Genomic DNA, 27,472 nt, shown 5'->3' with positions numbered 1-27,472 from the left:
CTTAATATTTCAGACCGAAAATAGACTTGGGTTTTTTTGAGGGTTTTGTTGACATTTCCTTCTAGGAAGTTCTGTAGAGGATTGTGAAAAATAAAAACAAATATGACTTTGGGTAAGCCAAGGAGATGGGATAGTGCTGGGAGGTGTTGCCAAAGATCCTTGTGTTGTGGAGGAACAGGAGTGGAAAGCACAGAGCATCCAGCCCTGCACTAGCCTTGGAGTGAGGGTTGAGAATTTGGGAGAGGGCTTCCCTGGTGGCGCAGTAATTGAGAATCCACCTGCCAATGCAGGAGACGCGAGTTTGAGCCCTGGTCGGGGAAGATCCCACATGCTGCGGAGCAACTAAGCCTGTGCACCACAACTACTGAGCCTGCGCTCTAGAGCCCATGAGCCACAACTACTGAAGCCCGCACACCTAGAGGCCGTGCTCCACAACAAGAGAAGCCATTGCAATGAGAAGCCCACGCACCGCAACGAAGAGTAGCCCCGGCTTGCCGCAACTAGAGAAAGCCCACATGCAGCAACGAAGACCCAATGCAGCCAAAAATAAATAAATAAATAAATAAATTTTATATTAAAAAAAGAACTTGGGAGAAACCCTGAGATTAGGCTGTAGATACAGCAAAGGAGGAAAGTTCTAAATGTCTACAGCAGGAGTTGTCATTTCTGGATACTGTTTATTTTTAGGAAACATAAGCTTCACATATGTGAGTGGGGAGCTTGATTGGAATCAGAAAGCTGATGCCTTATTTCTGCTGCTTGAGTCCTAACTATGCAACGCTGCTTTTCTCTATGGCTCGAGAGCACTCTAAAAGGGGGTATTGAATATAAAGAGTTAACCGAGGTTGGAATGGCTGTTCTTTTCTGAGGATGGAATAAGAAATGATGGGCTGTGGTTAGTGCATGAAGGACTTAGGTTAGACATTTAAAAAGACGTGCAGGGTTGATCAGTGTTGAGATACAGTAATTTACTAACATGGCAAATTCTTCTCCAGACACCCCTAAAATGTTGTTTGGGGATAACTTAAATATAAGCCCCTTAAGCTTTTAATTTTAGTCCAAGTCTCTGTGAAAAACAAAAACAAAACTTAAGGTCATCATGTAAATAGGGCATGAGTTAATTTACCTGACACACTTGAAGACTAGACGTAGGTAGATCATCATGTGGCAGTCGCAGGAACTCAGAAACCCAAGCTGCACATATCTTCTGCAATCTCCCTGGCAACGAAGTCAGCAAAGGCCATCCTTCCAGCAATTACTGCCAGCTTACAGAACTGGCTAGAGATTCTCTGTGGATTGCCCAGAACAGCATGATCTTCTGTTTCAGTGGTTCTGTTACAAACGTCATCTCCTACCTCTGTGACACTGTCTCCTTTCCTGGTATCCTTTTAAAATTCTGTTCATATAAACTGTCCTCTGGTTCTTAAGGCACAGAGTTCTTTTGAGAACCCTATGATAATTTATAGAAAACAATTGGAAGAGGATAACATATAAAAGCAATGTAGTGTTAAGGCTAGTGGACGTATGGGTTTATTTCTACCTCAAGGTTACAGTGTTAATGCCAGAACTGTGTACAGATCCTAAAGGACAAAAATGTAACCTTCCAATTTTTGTCCTAACAATTTTCTACTAGCCTAGAGTTAACTGAAGGTGCAATATTTGGTATATGGACTGCTTACCTGCCCCCTACCCCCCCATCCCAAGCAATAGTGGTTCATGGCCCTGGATCCAGAGTCATGCAGGCAGGCAGGTGGGCACTTGTCCTGGTTCCTTGAAGCTCTCTGAGTCACAGTCCTGCATTCGGGTGGCACATGGTCAGTATCTCCTGTACTCCAACCGGTCAGAACAATCGTCGTCAGTAATTTATAATGTTCCTTTTGAAAAGTTGCCTATGCCTGCATCTCAAACCGACCCATGTTTAGAACTCTTTTGGGTATAGTTTCCATGAGGCTTAAATGATTGACATAATTCTTGGGACGTCCTTTTATGTGTTCCACAGACAATAGACCTTCCATTGGATGTAGCTCAAACATTGCACAGGGCATGGGGCTCCCTGTGGATGGGAGTAAAGTCCAAAAAGAGAGTGACAAAGTAGGTGAAAGTAAGTAGAAAGAGAAACAAGAACACGAATACAAGCATATGCCTACAGTGCTTCTCTTTCCCAGAGGATACAAGAGGCACTTCATCCAATTGTTCAGATACTACAAGCTCATCATTCTTGATTCTTCTCTGTATCTCATGCCTCCCATCGAGTCCATTGGCTAATATTCTTGGCTCTGCCTTTGAAATATCCAGAATCCTACCTTTTGTTTTCCTGCTTCTATCCCATTGTCACGCTGATGGAAGCTCACTGTCCCCTCTCACCGGAACTATTGAAATAGCCTCCTTTATTGTCTCCCTAACTCTACTCCCTCTACCCAGTGTAGGCTCCACATTGCCCCCAGAGTAACTCTTCAAAATATAAGTTGGGTCGTATCATTCCCCTGCTCACAACCCTCTAGTGACTTCCTACTGCATTTTAATGAAATGCCAAGTCCTTCCTGTGACCTATGATGCACTGAGTTACCTGGTCCTGATAATTCTCTGTCTGCCACTCTCTCTGTTGCTTGCTGTTCCCCAGGAACCTGGCTTTCTTGCTGTGTCTTGAATCCATCAGGCATGCTCTCACCTCAGGGCCTTTGCATTTGTTGTGTGCTCTGCATAGAACATTCCTTCCTCACTGCATGTAGGTCTCTTTAAATGTCATTTCTGTGGGTCAGCCTTTTCTGATCACCCTCTCTGAAACAGTAACCACTATTACTCTGTGGCCCCTTATTTTGTTTCTCATCCCATTACTTAGCTCTGCCTGGCACATAATGAGCATTCAGTAAATATTTCTTAATTAATGAATCAGTTGAATTAACAAAATATGCCAAGTCGTTTTTGATCTAGGTAGCCAAAGGGTGACTCTAATTATAATTGTGTGTGTGTATCCATCTCTTTTTGTGCATACTATATTATGTATGTAGTAGAGTATATATGTGTGTGTATAAACGTGTGTGTGTGCATGAGCGTATCTCAACCAAAGTATCTAGCACCCAGCCTGATATATCATCAAAGGATCCATCCCTTATAGTGTATCAGGCTCTGTGCTAGATATTTTGCTTGCATTACCCACTTTAATAAAATAGCTCTCAGATAGATGTCATTGTTATCCCCGTCATGGTAATGCAGAAATGGAGGTTGAGAGGCAACTTGGCTCAAGGTCACACAGTTATTAAATAACAGATGATAATGGATGGGATGTGATCTGGCTCCAAAACCTTAACTGAGTGACTTGACTATGCTATCTGTATACTACATCTCCTAATTGTGAATTTGCCAGAACCCTATAGGGGAACAAATAGGATAAGCAGGAGATTTTTGTAGTATATATTTCGACAAAGGATGACAAAAAATCACAAGGTATACATATTTTTCTTTGAGATGAAAGATGTTCCCTTAGTGATTTAGAAATTAGGTTACATTAAAGTTCACAGATAGTAATATGAAATACCAATAAAGTTTTTATTCAGCTATATTGACTAAATTAAGTGAAAAATATTAAAAGCTTACATTTTATACCTTCCTATTTAAAGGATTTGTTTGAAGGACACCTGTTGTTATGTTCTGCAAATCCTATTCATCAAGTTGGGCACATTTACAAAGTGCTCCCCCTTGATCTCTGTAAACTCGAAGGTGTTTATTCTTTTATTTCCTGCTCCATTCATCCTTGTTATCTACACTTAACAGTTGAGGGACATCACTTACCCTTGCTGTCTCCACCTTTGCTGTCGTTCACGTAGCTCTCAACGCCTCCCCACTAAGCCCTCACTAGGTCACGTCATTTCACATGCTCAGCCCTGCCTAGACTTGCCAAGGTTCTCCCATACCCCTCCTCAGCTTCTTTTCTTTTGGGAAGTCCATGCAGTGTCCAACCACCTCCTTCATATTTTTGTTCTGATTACTGTGCTACCTCTGAACTTCTATCTGCAAAATTTATATTTTATAAAATTATTTCACCTTTGTTAGGTCTTTCTGCATGGCACACAGAAACTCTCTTTCTCCTTCCCGAAATATAATTCTTTCAGTTGTACCCTCTATCCTAGTTCCTGTAACCAGCTCACCCAAAACAGAACTTCTATGCAAAAAGCGCTTACCTCTCAAGGGAAGACATTAAGGGGTTGTTGAACACTCTGTAAAAGCTCAGAAGCAACATGGTTTTGAGGAGCAGTGAGATGCTCAAAGGACATTAGAGCCGGAAGGCCCTGGAGAAGTCATGGGCCTGGTTCCTTTTGTTATGTTTTGTGTAGGTTGTATCCCTTAGGTTGCTTTCAGCTGCAAGTAACAGAATACCCTAAGAAAGGAATTGACAAGATTATTTACCATCTTCCTTAACAAGAAGTCTGGAGAGGAGCCAGTTCCTGGGTTTGATTAGGAGCTCAGCAGTATCACCACTGAACCAGGTGCTATCCATAGTTCTCCTTGCTATCTTCAGCTAGTTGGTGAAGCCTGCACTTCTGTGTCACGATGACCATGATGTCACAGGTATACACAGCTACGTCCACTGAAAGAGAGGAGACTTGTTTCCACTCTGCTAATTGTACAGCTCTGCCCATTCCAAAGGGAAACGTTTTCCCAGGTGATCCAGAAGACTGCCACTTCTGTGTCCACGACTAACTACAGGGGAAGCAGGGATGGCATGTATCTGGCATTTGTAGGCTTTCTGATGGGCGAGGTGGGCGTGTGGATTCCGCTGGTATAGAAGAGAGAAGGAACTAGCTATTGGTGTGGCAACCATTAATGTCTGCCATTCATACTGAACCCAAGAAGAGGAGCTTCTGGACCATCTGCATCATTACCTTTTTGCATTGCCCAAATTGGAAGGATTAGTTTCTGTTTACAAATGTTTGAGTTCTCTGATGTTGTTCACTAGCAGGAAGGAAGGGAGAGAGGAAGAAAGAAAAAAGATATAAATTTAGAAGAACTATAGTTAATAAATTTTCATATATATCAGTTCACGTGGCAAATACTCTGAGATATTATGATGTATCAGCAACTCTTAAAACCTGCATATTAGTGTGTCACCGGACTTTGGTCTATAACTTCTCATTTTCTCTTTGGGGGCTCAAGTTTAGATGATTGTAAGATAAAATAAGGACCAATCTTTGTACCCCTTTTTGGCATTCAGTCAAAGGAAAATTGCTTTCTTAGTGGAGTTTGACAGAATCATGTAATTGAACTTAGGAAGATATTTTAAAAAAATTGAAGTATAGGTGATTTACCTATACTTTACAATATTGTATTAGTTTCAGGTGTATAGCAAAGCGATTGTTATTTTTATCAGATTATATTCCATCATAGGTTATTACAAGATACTGAATATAATTCCCTGTGCTATACAGTAAATCTTTGTTGCTTATCTATTTTATGTGTAGTAGTTCTTATCTGTTAACCCCGTACTCCTAATTTGTCCCTCCCACCCTCCCTCACTCTCCCCTTTGGTAACCATAAGTTTGTTTTCTATGTCTGCTAATCTGTTTCTGTTTTGTATATAGATTCATTTGTACTGTTTTTAGATTTCACATATAAGTAATACCATATAATATTTGTCTGTTTCTGTCTGACTTACTTCACTCAGTATAATATTCTCTAGGTCCATCATGTTGCTGCAAATGGAAATATTTCATTCTTTTTTATGACTTAGTAATATTCCACTGTATATATATACCACATCTTCTTAAGCCAGTCATCTGTTGATGGGCACTTGGGTTGCTTCCATGTCTTGGCTGTTGTAAGTAGTGCTGCTATTGAGGTTCATGTATCTTTTCAAATTAGAGTTTTTGTTTTTTCCAGATATATACCCAGGAGTGGGATTGCTGGATCATGTGGTAGCTCTACTTGTAATTTTTAAGGAACCTCCATTCTGTTTTCCATAGTGGTTGCACCAATTTACATTCCCACTGACAGTGTACAAGGGTTCTCTTTCCTCCACACCCTCTCCAACATTCATTAATTGTAGACTTTTTGATGATGGCCATTCTGACCAGTGGGAGGTGATACCTCATTGTGATTTTGATTTGCCTTTCTCTGATAATAAAAGATGTTGAGCATCTTTTCATGTGCCTTTTGGTCATCTATATGTCTTCTTTGGAAAAATGTCTATTTAGGTCTTTGGCCCATTTTTTTATTGGGTTGTTTATTTTTTTGATATGGAGCTATAGGAGCTGTTTGTATGTTTTGGATACTAACCCCTTGTTAGTCACATTGTTTGAAAATACTTTCTCCCATTCTGTAGGTTATCTTTTCGTTTTGTTGATGGTTTGCTTTGCTGTGCAAAAGCTTTTCAGTTTGATTAGGTCTCATTTGTTTATTTTTGCTTTTATTTCATTTAACTTGCAATGAAGGCAAATTTCATTGATCTAAGAAAATATCACTACGATTTATGTCTGAAAATGTTTTGCCTATGTTCTCTTCTAAGAGTTTTATGGTGTACTCTTATATTTAGGTCTTTAAACCATTTTGAGTTTTGTTTTGTTTTATTTTTTAGTATGGATGTGAGGGAGTGTTCTAATTTCATTGATTTATATGTAGCTGTCCAGCTTTTAGGGAGAAATTTTTAAATGGAATAGAAGATGCCTTTCTAAATGTAGGCTGCTGATAAAAGTACATGTAACAATGAAATGAAAAGTAACTCTTCCTTTCTAATTTGGTGATTCAGTTATGTCCAGTAGGAGTTACAGAAAGAAATAGCCTCTAATACCTATCAATTTTATCATGAAAGTATCTTAAGTTGAGGCAGATAATGCTAAGCCAGTCATGGCCATCTCATTTACTAAGTTTCTTTTGTATGTCAGGGCCTGTGTTAGGTACAAAGGATCCAAAGATATAGAGATGGCCTCATTCCTACCTATTGGACCTTGAGCTCCACTGGGGCAGAGACCTATGTAAACAAGCAATTACAATTCCAGGTACTACAGACTACAATAGAGATGTGTAAAAGTAAGGATTAGCACAAATGACAGTGTCCGTCCTATAAGATAGTTCATATTACCCTCATTTCTAGGTGAAAAAAACAGAGCCACAGAGTAGTCAAATTAACTTGTCCATAAACAGCCGAGTCAGGTTGTGAACTGCATCTCTGGCCCCAAGTCCAGTGTCCTCTGGCCTACTCTGCATGGAAAGGAAAATCAGGTCTCTCTTCCCCTTGAGGGCAGTGTCAGAAAAGACCTCACAGAGGTTACAGTATTTGAGATTGGCCTTGAGAGATGAGATCTCAGTAGGGTGAGGGCAGAGACATTGTAAGCAATGAGAACAGCATGAAAAGCTTCAGTGCTATATTGTTGGTGCACAATTTGTAGCAGAGAAAAAAATTAGGAAGGTAGCTGAGCCTTCTAATGAAAGGCCTTATAGTCAGGGTTGAGGTATTTACTTAATTCAGTGGACAGCAAGAGGATCCAGTGGGGTTTGAGCAGGTGACTGCTATAACCAGAAGGGTACACTTAGGCAATTATTTTTCCACAAATATATCTAGTTGGGCTGGAGGTGATCCAGAGAACAGGCTAAAAGAGCAGTCCAAGCAAGAGGTAATGAGGGCCTGTCACGTGGCTACCTTTTCACGTGGCTCAGGTAGATGAGAGTCTCCCGTAGTCATGGAACAAGAAGCAGGTGATCACAAATTTGAGAACTATTCAGGTTTGTTGCTATTCTCTTGTCTTAGTGAACAATTATTTACAACTCCTAAAAGTTCAAGATATTTTCCCACTCCCATTTATTTCTTTTATTCTCTTGATTATATTATTTTGCCTCAGATTTTTCTGAGACATTTTTAATAGCTTAAAACTACTGAAAATAGAGACTTACTTTGTGACAAGATAGAGTAGCAGGGTCTGTATTTACCCTCCTGCCTGAAACAGCTGAGAAACTGGACAAAGCATATGAAATAACTCTTTTCAATATGTTGGACATTAGGCAATAAATGACAGTGATGCCTGAGAGACAGGGAATAAACAAGGTTAACTCTAGGACTGTCGAAGCTCATTGCCATGAGAGGGTCTCCATGCCATAGCACAGGGTGCTGGACCCCAGCTGGATCCTAGTGGTCTCCTGAATGGTGGAGGGTGGAGCTGGTTCTTTGAGAACATTGACACAGTTAAATGCCTTTACCCAGGCTGATCAGAAAAGAAGAAAGATGTAAATGACCAATATCAGGTAATTAAGAGAGGCGGTGACATCACTACTGATTCTGTAGCTGTTAAAAGGACAATAAGGGAATACTGCTGATGAGTTGATGCCAATAAATTCAACAACTTATATGAAAATGACAAATCTGTTAAAGGCACAAACTACCCAGGCTCATTCAAAAATAAATTTAAAACCTGAAAAACCCTATATCTATTAAAGGAATTGAGTTTATGGTTAAAAACCTAGCAAAGAACACTCCAGGCCAAGATGACTTAATTGGTGAATTCTGTCTATAAAAGAAACAATCCCAAACTCTTTCTAGAAGAATACACAGACTCTTCCAGAAAATTGAAAACGAGAGAACACTTCTCCGCTTATTCCATGAGGGCAGCATTACCAAAGACGTTACAAGAAAAGAAAAGCTATAGACCAATATCCCCCATGAACATAGATGTAAAGATTCTGAACTTCCCTGTGGCACAGTGGTTAGGAATCTGCTGGCCAATGCAGGGGATATGGGTTCGATCCCTGGTCTGGGAAGATCCCACATGCCATGGAGCAGCTAAGCCTGTGTGCCACAACTACTGAGCCTGCACTCTATAGCCCATGAGCCACAACTACTGAGCCTACGTGCCACAACTACTGAAGCCTGCGTGCCTAGAGCCCATGCTCTGCAACAAGAGAAGCCACCACAGTGAGAAGCCCGTGCACCACAACGAAGAGTAGCCCCCGTTCGCTGCAACTAGAGAAAGCCCGCACACAGCAGTGAAGACGCAATGCAGCCAAAAATAAACATTTTAGCAAATCAAATCCATGATAAAATATCATGACCAAAGGGGTTTATCCCAGGAATGCAAAGTTGGTTTAACATTTGAAAGTCAGTCAATGTAATTCACCGTAATAACAGACTGAAAAGGAAAAGTGATTATGATCAGTATTTGACACAGTCCAATATTCATTCATGAGAAAAAAATTTCAGCAAACTAGGAATAGAAGGGAATTTTCTTAACCTGTCATAGGACATCTATGAAAAACCTACAGCTAACATTATCCTTACTAGTAAAAGGCTGAATGCTTTCCCTCTAAAAACAGGAAAAAAGACAGAGATATCTTCTCTTACCATTTCTGTTCAGATTGCACTGGAGATTCTAACCATTGCCATCAAGTTAAAAAAAAAAAAGAAGGAAAAGGTATTGAAATTGCAAAGAAGTAGAAACTGACTTTTATCACAGATCACATGATCATCTATGCAGAAAATGTGATGGAATTTACCAAAAAGAACTATTAAGTGACTGTAGCAAACTGTAGGATACAAAGCAAATAATACAGAATAAGTTGTATTTCCCAATATTGGCAATGAACTATTAGAAATTGAAATGGAAAATAGTACCTTTTACCATGTCAAAGAATATGAAATACTTAGAAACGCATCTGACAAAATATGTATGAGACTTGTATACTGAAAACTGCAAAAGAAATGCATCTGACAAAATATGTATGAGACTTGTATACTGAAAACTGCAAAACATTGCTAAGAGAAATTAAAGCAGATTTAAATAAATTGAGAGACAAACCATGTACATGGATTGGAATACTCAGTATCGTTAAGATGCCAGTTCCCCCTCAATTGATCTATAGATTCAACATAATCTAAATCAGAATCCCAAAAGACATTTTTGTTAAAGTTGATCAGCTCCGTCTAAAACTCATATGGAAATACAAAGGATCTAAAAAGAGCTAAAACAACTTTAGAAAGGAACAAAGTTGGAAGAGTAACTTTACCTGATTTCAATTAATTATTATAAATTTATAGTAATCAAGATAATGTGATATTAGTATAAAGTTGGACAAATAGATCAATAGAACAAAATAAAGAGTCCTTTAATAGGTCCAAAGATATATGATCAAAATTTATTTTTAACAAAGGTACAAAGGCAATTCAGTGGGGAAAGAATAGTTTTTTCAACAAATGGTGCCAGAACAATTTGATATCCATCTGCAAAAAAAAAATCATATATCCATACCTCACACCATTTATAAAAACTAACAATGTATTATAGACCTAAACGTGCAATCCTAAAATTATAAAACTTCTAGAAGAAACATAGGAGAAAATATTTGTGACCTTTACTTAAGCAAAGATTTCTCAAATATGACACCAAAAGCATAATCCATGAAAGACAAAAACCTGATAAATAGGACTTAATCATAATTTCTGTTCTTTGAAAGACACTGCTAAGGGAATGAAAAAGAAAGCCACAGACTGGAGAAAATATTTACAAATCGTGTGTCTGAGAGAGGACTTTATCCAGAATCACTCAGTGATAAGAAAACAAACAATCCAATAAAAATGGGCAAAGAATATATACCAATGGCAAGTAAATTAATGAAAAGCACATGAAAAACATGTTCAACATCATTAGTCATCAGGGAAATGCAAAGAAAAACCATCATGAGATACCACGCTACACCTGTTAGAATGGTAAAAAAATAAGTAAACTGAAACACTCATGTACTGCTGGTAGGAATGTAATATGATACAATCATTTTGGAAGTATTGATAGTTTGCCAGTTTCTTAAATATTTACTTCCAAATGACTTAAACATTTCACTCCTGGGCAATTACCCAAGGGAAATTAAAGCATATGTCCATACAAATACTTGTACACAAATGTTTATAGCAGCTTTACTTGTAATAACCAAAAACTGGAGTTGCCTCAGATGTCCATCAACAGATGAATGGATAGACAGTTTTGGTATGTTCATATAAGGCAATACACCTCAGCTATATAAAGGAATGAACTGTTGATACATGCAGCAATTTGATGAGTTTCAAAATAATTATGTTGAGTGAAAGAATCCAGACCTCCGCCCACCCCCACCCAAAGAAAAAAGTATGATTTTCTTTATAGAAAATTTAGAAAATACAAACTAATGTATATTTACTGAAAACAAATTGGTGGTTGCTAAGGGACAGCAGGGAGGCAGATGGGGAGGGATAGGAAGGAGGATTTTCTAAACGGGATTGAGGAAACCTTCGGGGTGATGGATATGCTCATTATCTTGATTTTAGTGATAGCTTTATAGGTGCATATGTTAGTCAAAACTTATCAAATAGTATGCTTTAAATATATGCAGTTTTGTGAATCTCAATTATACTACAGTAAAAGTATTTCTAAACTACCAGAGTGCCACCAGATCTGTCTTCCCAAATTCAACTAAGACTTTGAATTCTAAGGAATTCAAATGTGATAAATATTTAGCATTTAGATTCTCACGATTTTCAAGAGTTGTTTTCAGCATGTTTATGTCTTTGTTCAATATTTGAAGTTCTTTACATGAAAGCCCTTTATTTCATGAAGAAGTAGAGCAGTGTAAATGCATCCAGACCTACTGGTGAGAATATAAATTGGTGCAATCGCTATGTAACAACACTTCTAATGTAAGATATGTGTGTACTCTTCAACATAGCAGTTCTCTTTCTTGGAATGGACCGAGAATAGCAGCTCTCAAACTGGTCGCCTTTGCGCTCTTAAATTATTGAGGAATTAAAAGAGCTTTTGTTTATGTTAAGTGAGTTATATCTTTAGATATTTACTTATATTAGAAATCAGAACTGATAACATTTAGAAATATTTTTCATTTTTAAATAACCATAATAAACATACTGACAGGTTAACACAAATAATACTTTTAGGGAGAATAATGGTTTTCCAAAACAAAAAAACAAGTGAGAAGAGTGGTATTGTTTTATATTTTTAATATATTTATATCTAATATCTTGCTCAATCGAAGATGGACTCTCATATCTGTTTTTATATTTAATCTTTTGGGATATACTGTCTTAATTGAAGTGTATGAAGAAAATCTGGCCTCACAGATATACAGTTGGAAAAGGGAGAACCTTTGCAGATAATTGTGGGTAGTCTTCTTTGTTACTATACCATAACTCTCTACATGATAGTTTTTTAAATTTAAGTTGCAGTGTTGAATCTGAAACCACATCAGTGAATTTTTTGTACTCTGTTGCATTAAAATCCATTGACATTTGTCGATCTGTACTTTGAATGGATTGATCACATTATTAGTCACTAGTTTGAAAAATATTGGCTAGTTTGGAAAATATTGGTTCAGGTGAGTTTTTCACATCTCCCAAATGCTGACACATTTCATTAATATAATATCAACAAATGATACTCATTAATATCACCAACAATCTTATCAGAAAAGTCTCGAAGAACTAGAAAGCTGTCAAGCTTGCCATGGCAGACATAAGTTTTCTGAAATTCTAATTTTTACTTGAAAGACTGAATTTTATCAATGGCAGCCAGTAATGCCATTCATTTCTTTGAAGTGACAGGTTCACTTTCTTATTTTCGAGAGATAACTGTTAAATACCAAGTCTGAATCATGATGGTTTGAAATCTGTCAGTCATTCTTTCAAGTAAAACAGTGGTCTGTGGAAAAAGTGGTTAGTTCAGCTTGCAATTGAAGCACACGATTGCTTTTCCTTGAGACAGACGTTGCTATTTGTTAGACATCAGAAGTGCCTTATGCAGCTTCCCATTTAGGGACAGAACAGGAAACATTTTCTATAAGAGGTCAACAAGTATATACGTTAGGCATTGTGGACCACGGAACTGAGTTTAAGTTGAGTGTTGTAACGATTCAGCTACATCAGTGCAGTGTGAAAGCAGCCTTAGACAATATGTAAACAAATGGATGTGACTGTGTACCAATAAAACTTTATTTACAAAAACAGGGAGCAGACTAGGTTTGCACAGCAAACTGTAGTTTGCCAACCCTGACATTAAAAAGATGAGTATATTAAGGTTAAGAGTTAATTAAATTAATAACTTACTGCTTCACCAAGGACATGCTTCTCAGTAGCATTGATATCTGTCATCATTCTTCTATCTGAATGATAGATGCTCTTGAGCATCTATCAAGAGGATCCATGCTTACTGCTCTTCATTGTGTAACCCTCCGCTCTGATGCTATTCTCAGCATCTGAGCCCTGGATTCTAGAATTTACCCTGCCTCGAGAACACCCCATAAATTATCTCTACCCTCTTTTCAAACTCAACTTTTTGACTTCTCCTTCTTGATATCAAACATGCTTACATGTGTCCCGTCTTTAAATGATAAAAGCCTTCCTTTGACCCTCCCCTCCACTCACACCCAGTCTGTGCTTGGGCTCTATTTCCTTTGCATGGCATCAGTCTCCTAGTCATACATTTTGCTCTCTTTGCTAGGTTCTCTTTGCTAGGACTTCTGTAATGTTTGATACCAGTGATCCCTGACTGCTTCTTGAAATTTTTGAAGCTCTCTTCTTAATTGGCTCCAAAATTTAATTTTCCTGGGCTTCTATTTGCCATTCTGATGGTTCTTTCACCCAGTTTTCTTCCATTCATCTCTTAAGTGTTGGTCTTTCTTGGTTTTGCTTCTTATTTTCTTATTTATAACAGATAACTTTCATTGTTCTTTGTATGATCCATGGGTTACCTCTTCTACTTTCATGATTTCAGCTCCTATGTCTTTGCTGGTGACTCCCAAAGTTGTATCTAGACTAAGCGTTTCTCCTGAGCTTTAGAACATGCTTCCATTCCCCTATCAGACATCTCAGTTTGGAGCTCCAACAGCTACTTCATATGTATCATATCTAAAATAGTTTATATCTCTTTTGAAACCCACTTTCCTCCTTATTTCAGTAAAAAGCATTTACTGGGCCCCAAACTAGAAATCTGGAATTATTTAAGATTTCTTTTCCCTTCACCTCTAATATCTATGTGCTCACCTGCAAATCCCCATAGCTGTACCTCCTAAATTTCTTTCTGCTACATTCATTATCTCCCTGTCTTCACTGCCTTTTCGTGAGTTCAGCTTCCTCTCTCTGGCTCTCAGCTGGGCTTTCTAATGTACCCTTGTCCTGTCTTCTAGTATATCTTTCCAGGCAAAGGTGATTCTTCCTTATCTGCCTCTTCTTACCTTGCAGATATTATTTAGTAGTCACTGGGTAATGTGGTTGCCTGTAAAAGCAAAATCTTACTGGTACTTTTCTGCTAAAAGACTCCCAGGGGCTCCCCTTGGTCCAAAGGGTGAAGTTGAAACTCTTTAATGCCAGGTGTGAGATCTCTCACTGGCCATCCCCTGGCTCTTTAGTTAAGTTTCTCCCCTCCGTCTGCCCACATATACCCAGCCCCCAGACCACTACAGTTCTCCAGGGACACATCCATCACCTCTTACGGCTGCACTCTTTGCACATTTGCTAAAAATGTCCTCACTCTCCTCCCGTGTCACAGTCGACTTAAGGGTCCCACTCCACTCTTTGCTCCCCATGGAGTCTTTCCTAATACCCCACCATACTCTCACAGTGCACTGCATGGATAACAGCATTTACAGACATTTATTTTTGGTGCCTACTTTGTTCAGATCATTTGCAATCCTTATAATAACCCTGAAATGTGGGTAATTATTACTCTCATCTTAAAGATGAGGGACCGAGTCCAAGATATATAATATTAAATGATTTGTCTGAAGTTAACACATCTAGACGGGGACTGAGCTAGGCTCTGGACCTGGGCTCTTTCTGTTCTATCAGTCTGTATCTCTTTACTCTTCTAGGGATTTCTTTACTATCTGAACATGTATTCATCTCCTCTGATCAGCAATACATTTCCACATCACCAGTTCAATAAATAAAGGAATAGACGAATTTGTGACTGACACAGAGTTTCAGGTATAAAGCAGTCCCATGATATAATCTCAGAAAACAGTGTTAGAGCTTAGTGACTTGTCTTTGTCAAAGAGCTGTTTATTTAGATCTTGGGTAAAGTATTTTGGTTCTTGTACATTTTGGTCAACAAATGTTTACTCTGCGCAGTGTTCTCCGAAGCCCTGCCCAGGAAACAAGACATTGGTATGATTGTTTCCATCCTCAGAGAGCTTTGGTATGGTAGGAATTTATGACAGACACACAGCTGATGTGGACAGGCAGTAAGAATAAAGTGCCTCAGGTTTTTAAGCAGAGGAAGGTCACATGAGACTGCATTCAAATGGGACCAGGAAAGATTTCCTGATAGATGAGTAGAATTCCAGTAAAGGGAGATATTTATTTTAAACTTCCCATCTTCCTATTCCGGGGATAGGAAGTTTAAAATAAATATAAAGTAAAAAAGAAGTCTAGTTTGGTCCATTTATAATTCAGATCAATTATTGATACCCTTTTAGTCTTGGAGTTAAGAGCAGTGATGGAGTATCAATTTTAAAAATTCTGTTTATTGTACAATAGACAAATGCATAAAACAAATGTGGAGCTTAATGATTAGTGAGTGTGGATTTTAAGTAAGGAACAGGGTGGGTTTGTCTTTGCATTTGTTGCATGGGATTTCCTGGGCACTGGGTATCACATGCGGTCCTCTGCAGGACGGGTGTGGCCTGTTAGAGAATTCGCAGTTTTCTCATCCTGACAAGGTCATCTTGTCTGTTGAAGTAATTTTCTTAAGTCCACACTGCACCAGGGTGGCTTTGCTTCTGTTCCTTAGGACATGGTCTTTGGTTGCCTCAGCTAACTTTTTGACAATGCTCACTTTTTCTGAATTCTCAGCAGCCCCTCTTGGACACTATAGACTTTTTTTCCCCTGAGGTACACCTGGAATAGTAGCTAATATGTAGATGTGGATGGTGAATGTGTTACAAAGATTTACTCTCTTATAAACTCAGGTCAAATCATAGTAATTTAATGCTTGCATGATGTTCTGTGAAAGCTTTGATGAGCATAGTGGAATTCTTTCTTCTTTCACTGTTCCCTCTCATTCTGCCACTTACATGACAAGTGTGTTATTAGCACCCATCAAAATTAAAATCCAAATGAAGTAGGCTTTTCGATATAGTATTTCAAAAAATACACTTATGTTATTGCCTTCAGATGGTATATAGCAGGAGTCCCCAACCACCCCCCCGCCGGGCCGCACAGCAGGAGGTGAGTGGCAGGCAAGTGAGCGAAGCTTCATCTGTATTTACAACCTCTCCCCATCGCTCGCATTACCGCCTGAGCTCCGCTTCCTGTCACATCAGCGGCGGCATTAGATTCTCATATAGCTTGAACCCTACTGTGAACTGCACATGTGAGGGATCTAGGTTGCGCGCTCCTTATGAGAATCTAATGCCTGCTGATCTGAGGTGGAGATGAGGTGATGCTAGCGCTGGGGAGCGGCTGCAAATACAGATTATCATTAGAGAGAGGTTTGACTGCACGGAGACCATAATAAATCAATTGCTTGCAGACTCATATCAAAACCCTATCAGTGGGCTTCCCTGGTGGCGCAGTAGTTGAGAGTCTGCCTGCTGATGCAGGGGACGCGGGTTCGTGCCCCGGTCCAGGAAGATCCCACATGCCGCGGAGCGGCTGGGCCCGTGAGCCATGGCCACTGAACCTGCGCGTCCGGAGCCTGTGCTCCGCAGCGGGAGAGGCCACAACAGTGAGAGGCCCGCGTACCGCAAAAAAAAAAAACCTATCAGTGAGTGGCAAGTGAAAACAAGCTCAGGGCTCCCACTGATTCTGCATTATGGTGAGTTGTACAATTATTTCATTATATATTACAATGTAATAATAATAGAAATAAAGTGCACAATAAATGTAATGCACTTGAATCATCCCGAAACCACCCCCCCGCCCAGTCCGTGGAAAAATTGTCTTGTATGAAACCGGTCCCTGGTGCCACAAAGGTTGAGGACCACTGGTGTATAGAATAAGTGTCCGCAAGTTTGAGACATTGTGCTAGGAGTGATAACAAAAAAGATTAACATAAAGTTTAGCTTTGCTTTGAGTTTGTAATTTTAAAAAATGGCAGTGGTACCGGAAAACGGACAAAATTCAGAAGAGGTTACAGAAGAGAATTCAATAGAAAAAATATGCCAAAGAAAAAATAAATACATTGGATAAATGTATTTATATGTCCATGTGTGAAAGTATGACATTTAATTTTCGTTGAAGGAAAGATACTTTTTTTTGAATTTTATTTTATTTTATTTTTATACAGCAGGTTCTTATTAGTCATCAGTTTTATACACATCAGTGTATACATGTCCATCCCAATCGCCCAATTCATCACAGCACCACCACCACCACCCCGCCACTTTCCCCACTTTGTGTCCATACGTTTGTTCGCTATGTCTGTGTCTCAGTTTCTGCCCTGCAAACTGATTCATCTGTACCATTTTTCTAGGTTCCAAATATATGCGTTCCACAAATACAAGATATTTGTTTTCCTCTTTCTGGCTTACTTCACTCTGTATGACAGTCTCTAGATTCATCCCCATCTCTACAAATGACCCAATTTCGTTCCTCTTTATGGCTGAGTAATATTCCATTGTATATATGTACCACATCTTCTTTATCCATTTGTCTGTCTATGGGCATTTAGCTTGCTTCCATGACCTGGCTATTGTAAATAGTGCTGCAGTGAACATTGGGGTGCATGTGTCTTTTTTTTTTTTTTTTTTTTTTCTTTTTGCGGTATGTGGGCCTCTCACTGTTGTGGCCTCTCCCGTTGCGGAGCACAGGCTCCGGATGCGCAGGCCCAGCGGCCATGGCTCACGGGCCCAGCCGCTCCGCGGCATATGGGATCCTCCCAGACCGGGGCACGAACCCGTATCCCCTGCATCGGCAGGCGGACTCTTAACCACTTGCGCCACCAGGGAGGCCCGCATGTGTCTTTTTTAATTATATCTTTTTTAATTATAGTTTTCTCTGGGTATACGCCCAGTAATGGGATTGCTGGGTCATATAGTAATTCTATTTTTAGTTTTTTAAGGAACCTCCATACTGTTCGCCATAGTGGCTGTATCAATTTACATTCCCATCAACAGTGCAAGAGGGTTCCCTTTTCTCCACACCCTCTCCAGCATTTGTTGTTTGTAGATTTTCTGATGATGTCCATTCTAACTGCTGTGAGGTGATACCTCTTGTACTTTTGATTTGCATTTCTCTAATAATTAGTGATGTTGAGCAGCATTTCATGTGCTTCTTGACATCTGTATGTCTTCTTTGGAGAAATGTCTATGTAGTTCTTCTCCCCATTTATGGATTGGGTTGTTTGTTTTTTTAAATATTGAGCTGCATGAGTTGTTTATATATTTTGGAGATTAATCCTTTGTCCGTTGATTTGTTTGCAAATATTTTCTCCCATTCTGAGTTGTCTTTTCCTCCTGTTTGTAGTTTCCTTTGCTTTGCAAAAGCTTTTAAGTTTCACTAGGTCCCATTTGTTTATTTTTGTTTTTATTTCCATTACTCTAGGAGGTAGGTCAAAAAAGGTTTTGGTGTGATTTATGTCAAAGAGTGTTCTTCCTTTGTTTTCCTCTAAGAGTTTTATAGTGTCCGGTCTTATATTTAGGTCTTTAATCGATTTTGAGTTTATTTTTGTGTATGGTGTTAAGGAGTGTTCTAATTTCATTCTTTTACATGTAGCTGTACAGTTTTCCCAGCACCACTTATTGAAGAGGCTGTCTTTTCTCCATTGTATATCCTTGCCTCCTTTGTCATAGATAAGTTGACCATAGGCATGTGGGTTTATCTCTGGGCTATCTATCCTGTTCCATTGATCTATATTTCTATTTTTGTGCCAGTACCATATTGTCTAATTACTGTAGCTTTGTAGTATAGTCTGAAGCCAGGGAGCCTGATTCCTCCAGCTCCATTTTTTTCCCCTCAAGTCTGCTTTGGCTAATCAGGGTCTTTTGTGTCGCCATACAAATTTTAAGATTCTTTTGTTCTACTTCCGTAAAAAATGCCATTGGTAATTTGATAGGGATTGCATTGAATCTGTAGATTGCTTTGGGTAGTATAGTCATTTTCACAATATTGATTCTTCCAATCCAAGAACATGGTATATCTCTCCATCTGTTGGTATCATCTTTAATTTCTTTCATCAGTGTCTTATAGTTTTCTGCATACAGAAAACTTTTGTCTTTTGTCTCCCTAGGTAGGTTTATTCCTAGGTATTTTATTCTTTTTGTTGCCATGGTAAATGGGAGTGTTTCCTTAATTTCTCTTTCAGATGTTTTATCATTAGTGTATAGGAATGCAGGAGATTTCTGTGCATTAATTTTGTATCCTGCAACTTTACCAAATTCATTGATTAGCTTTAGTAGTTTTCTGGTGGCATCTTTAGGATTCTCTATGTATAGTATCATGTCATCTGCAAACAGTGACAGTTTTACTTCTTTTCCTATTTGTATTCCTTTTATTTCTTTTTCTTCTCTGGTTGCCGTGGCTAGGATGTCCAAAACTATGTTGAATAATAGTGGTGAGAGTGGACATCCTTGTATTGTTCCTGATCTTAGAGGAAATGGTTTTAGTTTTTCACAATTGAGAATGATGTTTGCTGTGGGTTTGTCGTATATGGCCTTTATTATGTTGAGGTTGATTCCCTCTATGCCCACTTTCTGGAGAGTTTTTATCATAAACGGGTGTTGAATTTTGTCAAAAGCTTTTTCTGCCTCTATTGAGATGATCATATGGTTTTTATTCTTCAGTTTGTTAATATGGTGTATCACATTGATTTGCGTATATTGAAGAAGCCTTGCATACCTGGGAAAAATCCCACTTGATCATGGTGTATGATCCTTTTAATGTGTTGTTGGATTCTGTTTGCTACTATTTTGTTGAGGATTTTTGCATCTATATTCATGAGTGATATTGGTCTCTAATTTTCTTTTTTTGTAGTGTCTTTGTCTGGTTTTGGTATCAGGGTTATGGTGACCTCATAGAATGAGTTTGGGAGTGTTCCTTCCTCTGCAATTTTTTGGAAGAGTTTCAGAAGGATGGGTGTTAATTCTTCTCTAAATATTTGATAGAATTCACCTGTGAAGCCATCTGGTCCTGGACTTTTGTTTGTTGGCAGATTTTTAATCACAGTTTCAATTTCATTACTTGTGATTGGTCTGTTCATATTCTCTATTTCTTCCTGGTTCAGTCTTGGAAGGTTATACCTTTCTAAGAATGTGTCCATTTCTTCCAGGTTGTCCATTTTATTGGCATAGAGTTGCTTGTAGTAGTCTCTTAGGATGCTTTGTATTTCTGCGGTGTCTGTTGTTACTTCTCCTTTTTCATTTCTAATTTTATTGATTTGAGTCCTCTCCCTCTTTTTCTTGATGAGTCTGGCTAATGGTTTATTAATTTTGTTTATCTTCTCAAAGAACCAGCTTGATCTTTGCTACTGTTTTCTTTATTTCTATTTCATTTATTTCTTCTCTGATGTTTATGATTTCTTTCCTTCTGCTAACTTTGAGTTTTGTTTGTTCTTCTTTCTCTAGTTCCTTTAGGTGTAAGTTTAAATTGTTTATTTGAGAGTTTTCTTGTTTCTTGAGGCAGGCTTGTATTGCTATAAACTTCCCTTTTAGAACTGCTTTTGCTGCATCACATAGGTTTTGGATCATTGTGTTTTCATTGTCATTTGTCTCTAGGTATTTTTTGATTTCCTCTTTGATTTCTTTACTGATCTCTTGGTTATTTAGTAACATATTGTTTAGCCTCCATGTGTTTGTGTTTTTTAAATTTTTTTCCCTGTAATTGATTTCTAATCTCATAGCGTTGTGGTCAGAAAAGATGCTTGATATGATTTCAATTTTCTTAAATTTACTGAAGCTTGTTTTGGGACCCAAGATGTGATCTATCCTGGAGAATGTTCCGTGCGCACTTGAGAAGAAAGTGTAATCTGCTGTTTTTAGATGGAATGTCCTATAAATATCAATTAAATCTATCTGGTCTATTGTGTCATGTAAAGCTTGTGTTTCCTTATTAATTTTCTGTTTGGATGATCTTTCCATTGGTGTAAGTGAGATGTTAAAGTCCCCCACTATTATTGTGTTACTGTCGATTTCCTCTTTTATAGCTGTTAGCAGTTGCCTTATATATGGAGGTGCTACTATATTGGGTGCATATATATTTATAAATGTTATATCTTCTTCCTGGATTGATCCCTTGATCATTATGTAGTGTCCTTCCTTGTGTCTTATAACATTCTTTATTTTAAAGTCTATTTTATCTGATATGAGTATTGCTACTCCAGCTTTCTTTTGATTTCCTTTTGCATGGAATATCTTTTTCCATCCCCTCACTTCCAGTCTGTATGTGTCCCTAGGTCTGAAGTGGGTCTCTTGTAGACAGCATATATATGGGCCTTGTTTTTCTATCCGTTTAGCCAGTCTGTGTCTTTTGGTTGGGGTATTTAATCCATTTACATTCAAGGTTATTATCAATATGTATGTTCCTATTACCATTTTCTTAATTGTTTTGGGTTTGTTTTTGTCAGTCCTTTTCTTCTCTTGTGTTTCCCACGTAGAGAAGTTCCTTTAGCATTTGTTGTAGAGCTGGTTTGGTGGTGCTGAGTTCTCTTAGCTTTTGCTTGTCTGTAAAGCTTTTGATTTCTGCATTGAATCTGAATGAGATCCTTGCTGGGTAGAGTAATCTTGGTTGTAGGTTTTCCCCTTTCATCACTTTAAATATATCATGCCACTCCCTTCTGGCTTGTACAGTTTCTGCTGAGAAATTAGCTGTTAACCTTATGAGAGTTCCCTTGTATGTTATTTGTCATTTTTCCCTTGCTGCTTTCAGCAATTTTTGTTTGTCTTTAATTTTTGCCAATTTGATTACTATGTGTCTTGGCATGTTTCTACTTGGGTTTTTCCTGTATGGGACTTTCTGCACTTCCTGGACTTGGGTGGCTATTACCTTTCCCATGTTAAGGAAGTTTGCAACTCTAATATCTTCAAATATTTTCTCTGGTCCTTTCTCTCTCTCTCTTCTCCTTCTGGGACCCCTATAATGCGAATGTTGTTTTGTTTAATGTTGTCCCAGAGGTCTCATAGGCTGTCTTCATTTCTTTCCATTCTTTTTTCTTTATTCTGTTCTGCAGCAGTGAATTACACCATTCTGTCTTCCAGGTCACTTATCCATTCTTCTGCCTCAGTTATTCTGCTCTTGATTCCTTCTAGTGTATTTTTCATTTCAGTTATTGTATTGTTCATCTCTTTTTGTTTATTTTTTAATTCTTCTAGGTCTTTGTTAAACATTTCTTACGTCTTCTCGATCCTTGCCTCCATTCTTTTTCCGAGGTCCTGAATCATCTTCACTATCATTATTCTGAATTCTTTTTCTGGAAGGTTGCCTATCTCCACTTCATTTAGTTGTTTTGGGGAATTTTTTCTTGTTCCTTCATCTGGTACATAGCCGTCTGCCTTTTCATCTTGTCTGTCTTTCTGTGAATGTGGTTTTTGTTTCACAGGTTGTGGGATTGTAGTTCTTCTTGCTTCTGCTGTCTGCCCTCTGGTGGATGAGGCTATCTGAGAGGCTTGTGCAAGTTTCCTGATGGGAGGGACTGGTGGTGGGTAGAGCTGGCTGTTGCTCTGGTGGGCAGAGCTCAGTAAAACTTTAATCTGCTGACTGCTGATGGGTGGGGCTGGGTTCCCTCCCTGTTGGTTGTTTGGCCTGAGGGGACCCAGCACTGGAGCCTACCGGGGCTCTTTGGTGGGGCTAATGGCAGACTCTGGGAGGGCTCATGCCAAGGAGTACTTCCCAGAACTTCTGCTGCCAGTGTCCTTGTCATCACGGTGAGCCACAGCTACCTGCCCCTGCCTCTGCAGGAGACCCTCCAACACTAGCAGGTGGGTCTGGTTCAGTCTCCCCTGGGTTCACTGCTCCTTCCAATAGGTCCCGATGTGCACACTACTTTGTGTGTGCTGTCTAAGAGTGGGGTCTCTGTTTCCCCCAGTCCTGTTGAAGTACTGCAATCCAATCCCGCTAGCCTTCAAAGTCTGATTCTCTAGGAATTCCTTCTCCCGTTTCCAGACCCCTAGTTTGGGAAGCCCGACGTGGGTTCAGAACCTTCGCTCCAGTGGGTGGACTTCTGTGGTATAAGTGTTCTCCAGTTTGTGAGTCACCCACCCAGCAGTTATGGGATTTGATTTTATTGTGATTGCACCCCTCCTACTATCTCATTGTGGCTTCTCCTTTGTCTTTGGATGTGGGCTGTCTTTTTTGGTGAGTTCCAATGTCTTCCTGTCACTGACTGTTGACCAGTTAATTTTGATTCCCATGCTCTCTTAAGAGGGAGTGAGAGCACATCCTTCTACTCCACCATCTTGAACCAATCTCTCTGACATTTAATTTTTGAAAATCTTTTTAGCTGTTGTCAATGCAGTTTTGGACTCATAAACTCAACAGGTTTAAATGTTTAAAATTTGAAATGAAATTTTTTTTATGCAATCGTTAGCATCATTGACTGAAATCTTCTATTTTCATAGATTTGATCCAGGCTACCAATGAGACCAATGTTAATATTCCTCAGATGGCGGACACACTCTTTGAGCGGGCAACAAACAGTAGCTGGGTGGTTGTATTTAAAGCTTTAGTCACTACGCATCATCTCATGGTGCATGGAAATGAGGTAAACCATGTAAACCTAACTTTTCTTTTTTTGGCAGGGGAGGGAGGCTGGTGATGACTTAAGTTTCTTAAGCTTTCACTAATTAGGAGCAAAATAAGAGGAAGTATATGGTTCAAAGTCATCTGGAGTACAATTTTAATCTACTGTTTAGCTGTTTTTCAGAAATATGTTGTTAGATATTTTGTTAGAGATATCAAAGTGTTAAATCTGTATATACCATGTAAATGTATTAATGGACAAAAATATTAGGAGAAAGGAACAACAAAATTATTTTCCCATTGGGAAGTAATTCTTTGTGCCTCTGTGTGAAAATTGCTTTCATAAAAATGTTTAATTTTGGAAAATATTGACTAAACTAAAAATTAGCCATTTTATATGGGATACCTACCAAATCCTGTTAAATTGCAGTGTTTCTGTTATATACAGGAATGAAAGATCACACAATTTAATTCTATTTCAGTGAGTATGATCAGTTTTTATTCCCCCTCAGAGAAAGCCCACAGACTAGGAAACTTTATACTGAGTAAAAAAGATCACAATGAGAATTTATATTTTTAGAAAATTCCCTTTAGTATCAGAACTTGTCTAAAGTAGTGATTTCAGGATATTGATGTTTAGTTCTGACTTTTGTTTTTCAGAGATTTATTCAGTATTTGGCCTCTAGAAATACACTATTCAATCTCAGCAATTTTTTGGACAAAAGTGGATCCCATGGTGAGAATATTATGTTTTATAATTTTCTTGCTAATGTTTTTGATGCGGAATTTTTTTGATTTTTGAAGTGAGGTTATTAATTAAAAATCAGTGTTAACTGATAGCTCCATTGGATATACAAGAAAAAAATGTAAATGTGACTATATAGTTACTTTATATTAGCTTTAAAATATTTAATTGTTATGCAACTCAGCATATGAATTATACATTAATTCTGTTTCTTGTCTTTTTCAGTGTTTACCTTAAAAAGTAACAGTGGGTATGTTAGATCCACAGTTGTTTGTTAATGAAGGTGTAAGAGGCAATGAAATGAAAAAGTACTTTCCCAGTTAAAAATAATCCAGTTTTAAATTTTTTTTTGTAAATTAATAGAATTTGTACTGCAGTCATTTGTTCATTCAGCATATTTACTGGTTGTCTATTACGTATAAGGCAAGCACACCAAGCAAGTGGTTAGTTCTCAGATAGCTACATGTATTAAATCTGAAACAGTGAACAAAAATGCAAGGAAAAATCAGAAAAGACATTCTGTACAAAGATGGTAGCATATCTAAATTGAATAGTCTTGGAATGTCTCATGCTAAAAGTATTTTTGCCTCAAGTAGGATTTTAAATGAGGCCTGTCTGGTACACTTATTGACCTCATCTTAGAATTATTTACATTTGAGGAGTTTTAAAAAAATTGGAACTAGCAAAGCACAGTTGAAGGTATTTTATTAATTAGTTTTATCTCCTCTGCCCCTCCCCCCAGGTTATGATATGTCTACCTTCATAAGGCGCTATAGTAGATATTTGAATGAAAAGGCTTTCTCTTACAGACAGATGGCATTTGATTTTGCCAGAGTGAAGAAAGGGTATGTTTTTTCTTTCTCATATTTATTTGAGCAGAAGAAGTCTTTGAGACATACTTGATTTATCTTAATTAAGTTAAATGCCAACTAGTTTTGATCATGAAGCCCCAGTTTATAATAACCTAAAAAAAACCTCAATAATATTATGCAGGTTAGCCTTGTGGTTGCAATGTTACTTATTTATATTTTCATGCAGAAAATCTGATTTGCTGCTCAGAGTTGACATGGTACAACATTTTATTTTGTTAAAATCAACTCAAAATTCTTGAACAGTTATATACCTTCAAATAATTTTAAATGGAGAGAATTTAAACAAGTTTCATTTAAAAGAACATGGCTGTGGTCAACAATAGTTATTTCAGTGTGTTTTGATTGAGGTGAAACTGAACTATATGTATGTGTGGAGATCTATCACAGATCTGGAGAACAGATAATACTGTCCTTCTGTTATACATGCACACACACAAACACATGAAAACACACCATATCTGAACTAATTATTAATACCAACCATTGATTAGGAAAATCTCATTGATACAGGCTCCTTGCAAGTTTAATTCATAATTGCTATTTATTTCCCTCTAAATAGATGTTTGAATTTAATCAAAAGTGTTCAGCTATGGGCCTCCCTGGTGGCGCAAGTGGTTGGGAGTCCGCCTGCCGATGCAGGGGATGCGGGTTCGTGCCCCGGTCTGGGAGGATCCCATATGCCGCGGAGAGGCTGGGCCCGTGAGCCATGGCCGCTGGGCCTGCGCATCCGGAGCCTGTGCTCCGCAACGGGAGAGGCCACAGCAGTGAGAGGCCCACATACCGCAAAAAGAAAAAAAAAAAAAAAGTGTTCAGCTATAAATCTGTGCAAATCTTGTATCCATTCCTAATTTGAAATAATGGCAGCATATTGTACAAAGTTTAATATTTTAGTCTCAAGAATTCACACAAAGAGATATAACTCTGTTTTCTGATAGCTGACCTCAACTTAGCTTTGAACTACTTTTTTTTTATCATGGTAGTGAAAAATATAAACTTGCCTATTCAAAATAAACTAGTTTCTTGTGGGTGAACATTTTATAAAATGAAGGTTTGACTTCATCCCCATCTCATTAGAGATGATTCTAGTTCCTATGCCTTCCTCTGACTTCTTACATGGCCCTGGGCAGCCGTGGCTGATGTTCTGAGCTGGATTGTGACCTCTCCACAATATGTCCACAGCCTTCTTAGAAACTTCTGCACTGCTGAGTGGGCACATAAGGGCACTTTGGGATGCTTTCCCTACCGTTGAGGTGGGAGAGCCCGAAAGCTGCCGTTATCAGCGCAGTCACGTCACCTGGGCGTTTTCCTCAGCTGTTTCACTCCTGCTGCTTCTTGACCATCTCTGGATACAGGAGCTCCCTAAGAGGCCTGTGGGTGGGTGCAGGCGTCAGTGCCCCCTACGATGCACCCTTCAGTGCTAACCTCCAGTCACGTTCTCTACAGCTGGTTAAACTCAGCTCTTTTTGTCCAAACTGCAAATCAGAGTGCCTTTTTCTTCACTTGATGGTTAATAGTATAAATTCTGTTCCCAGTCCTACAGGTTTTGAAGACTTCCAAGACATGTTTTCTCTCTCTCTCTCTCTCAAAAACAAAGTGGGGTTTAGGAAACCTAGATTTTTAATACTAGTATTTCTGTTATAGATTTAGAAAAATCCATTCATAAATTCAGCTGGCCTCTTTTATCCAGATCACGTTGCTTTCTTCCTGAGGGCAGTACATAGAAAGCACGGCCTGTGTGGTTAAGGAATGCAAGTGGGTGAGAAGGAGTATAGAGAAGGGGCCCAACCAAAGCCTCTTCACATCTCAGAATCATCCCAGGAGATTAACAAGGAAATAGGAGGAAAACAGTTTGGAACAATGCATGTGGTCTCAAATTTTCCACATAGAAGTAAGTTTTACCGTTTTGGTTTTTGTTAATTGTAGGGCTGATGGTGTCATGAGGACAATGGCTCCTGAGAAACTACTGAAGAGTATGCCCGTACTACAGGGACAGATTGATGCACTGCTGGAATTTGACGTACGTATCTCACCAGAAAATGCTTCTTACACAATCATGCTGCCTTTTATTTGAAGGTGGGCTACAGATAAAGAATTTCCTCAGGAAACAGATTTAGGTCTCCCTCATATAGTTGAATTAGATGAACACGTAGTTTAGGCTGTCAGTGAGGAATAGAGGATTTTGGTTGTCCACATTGTCAGAGAAGTTTACAGGTGTTTACTTCAGTCATG

At 38.6% G+C, this 27,472-nt stretch overlaps 1 protein-coding gene across 12 annotated transcripts in view; it reads left to right on the top strand.

Annotated features, from left to right (window-relative positions):
* The window catches only part of SNAP91 (synaptosome associated protein 91), a 157,231-nt gene that overhangs the window by 29,498 nt on the left and 100,261 nt on the right, over positions 1-27,472 (top strand). For all 12 annotated transcript variants that reach the window (XM_060114391.1, XM_060114390.1, XM_060114381.1 and 9 more), the window contains exons 3-6: positions 23,506-23,648; positions 24,287-24,362; positions 25,114-25,216; positions 27,167-27,260. In XM_060114391.1, the coding sequence (XP_059970374.1) occupies positions 23,506-23,648; positions 24,287-24,362; positions 25,114-25,216; positions 27,167-27,260 (416 nt within the window). The remainder of the gene's footprint in view (positions 1-23,505; positions 23,649-24,286; positions 24,363-25,113; positions 25,217-27,166; positions 27,261-27,472) is intronic.

This window comes from Mesoplodon densirostris, chromosome 12 (genome assembly GCF_025265405.1).
Source record: "Mesoplodon densirostris isolate mMesDen1 chromosome 12, mMesDen1 primary haplotype, whole genome shotgun sequence".
Classification (NCBI taxonomy): Eukaryota; Metazoa; Chordata; class Mammalia; order Artiodactyla; family Ziphiidae; genus Mesoplodon; species Mesoplodon densirostris.
This window is presented reverse-complemented; position numbering and strand designations above follow the sequence as displayed.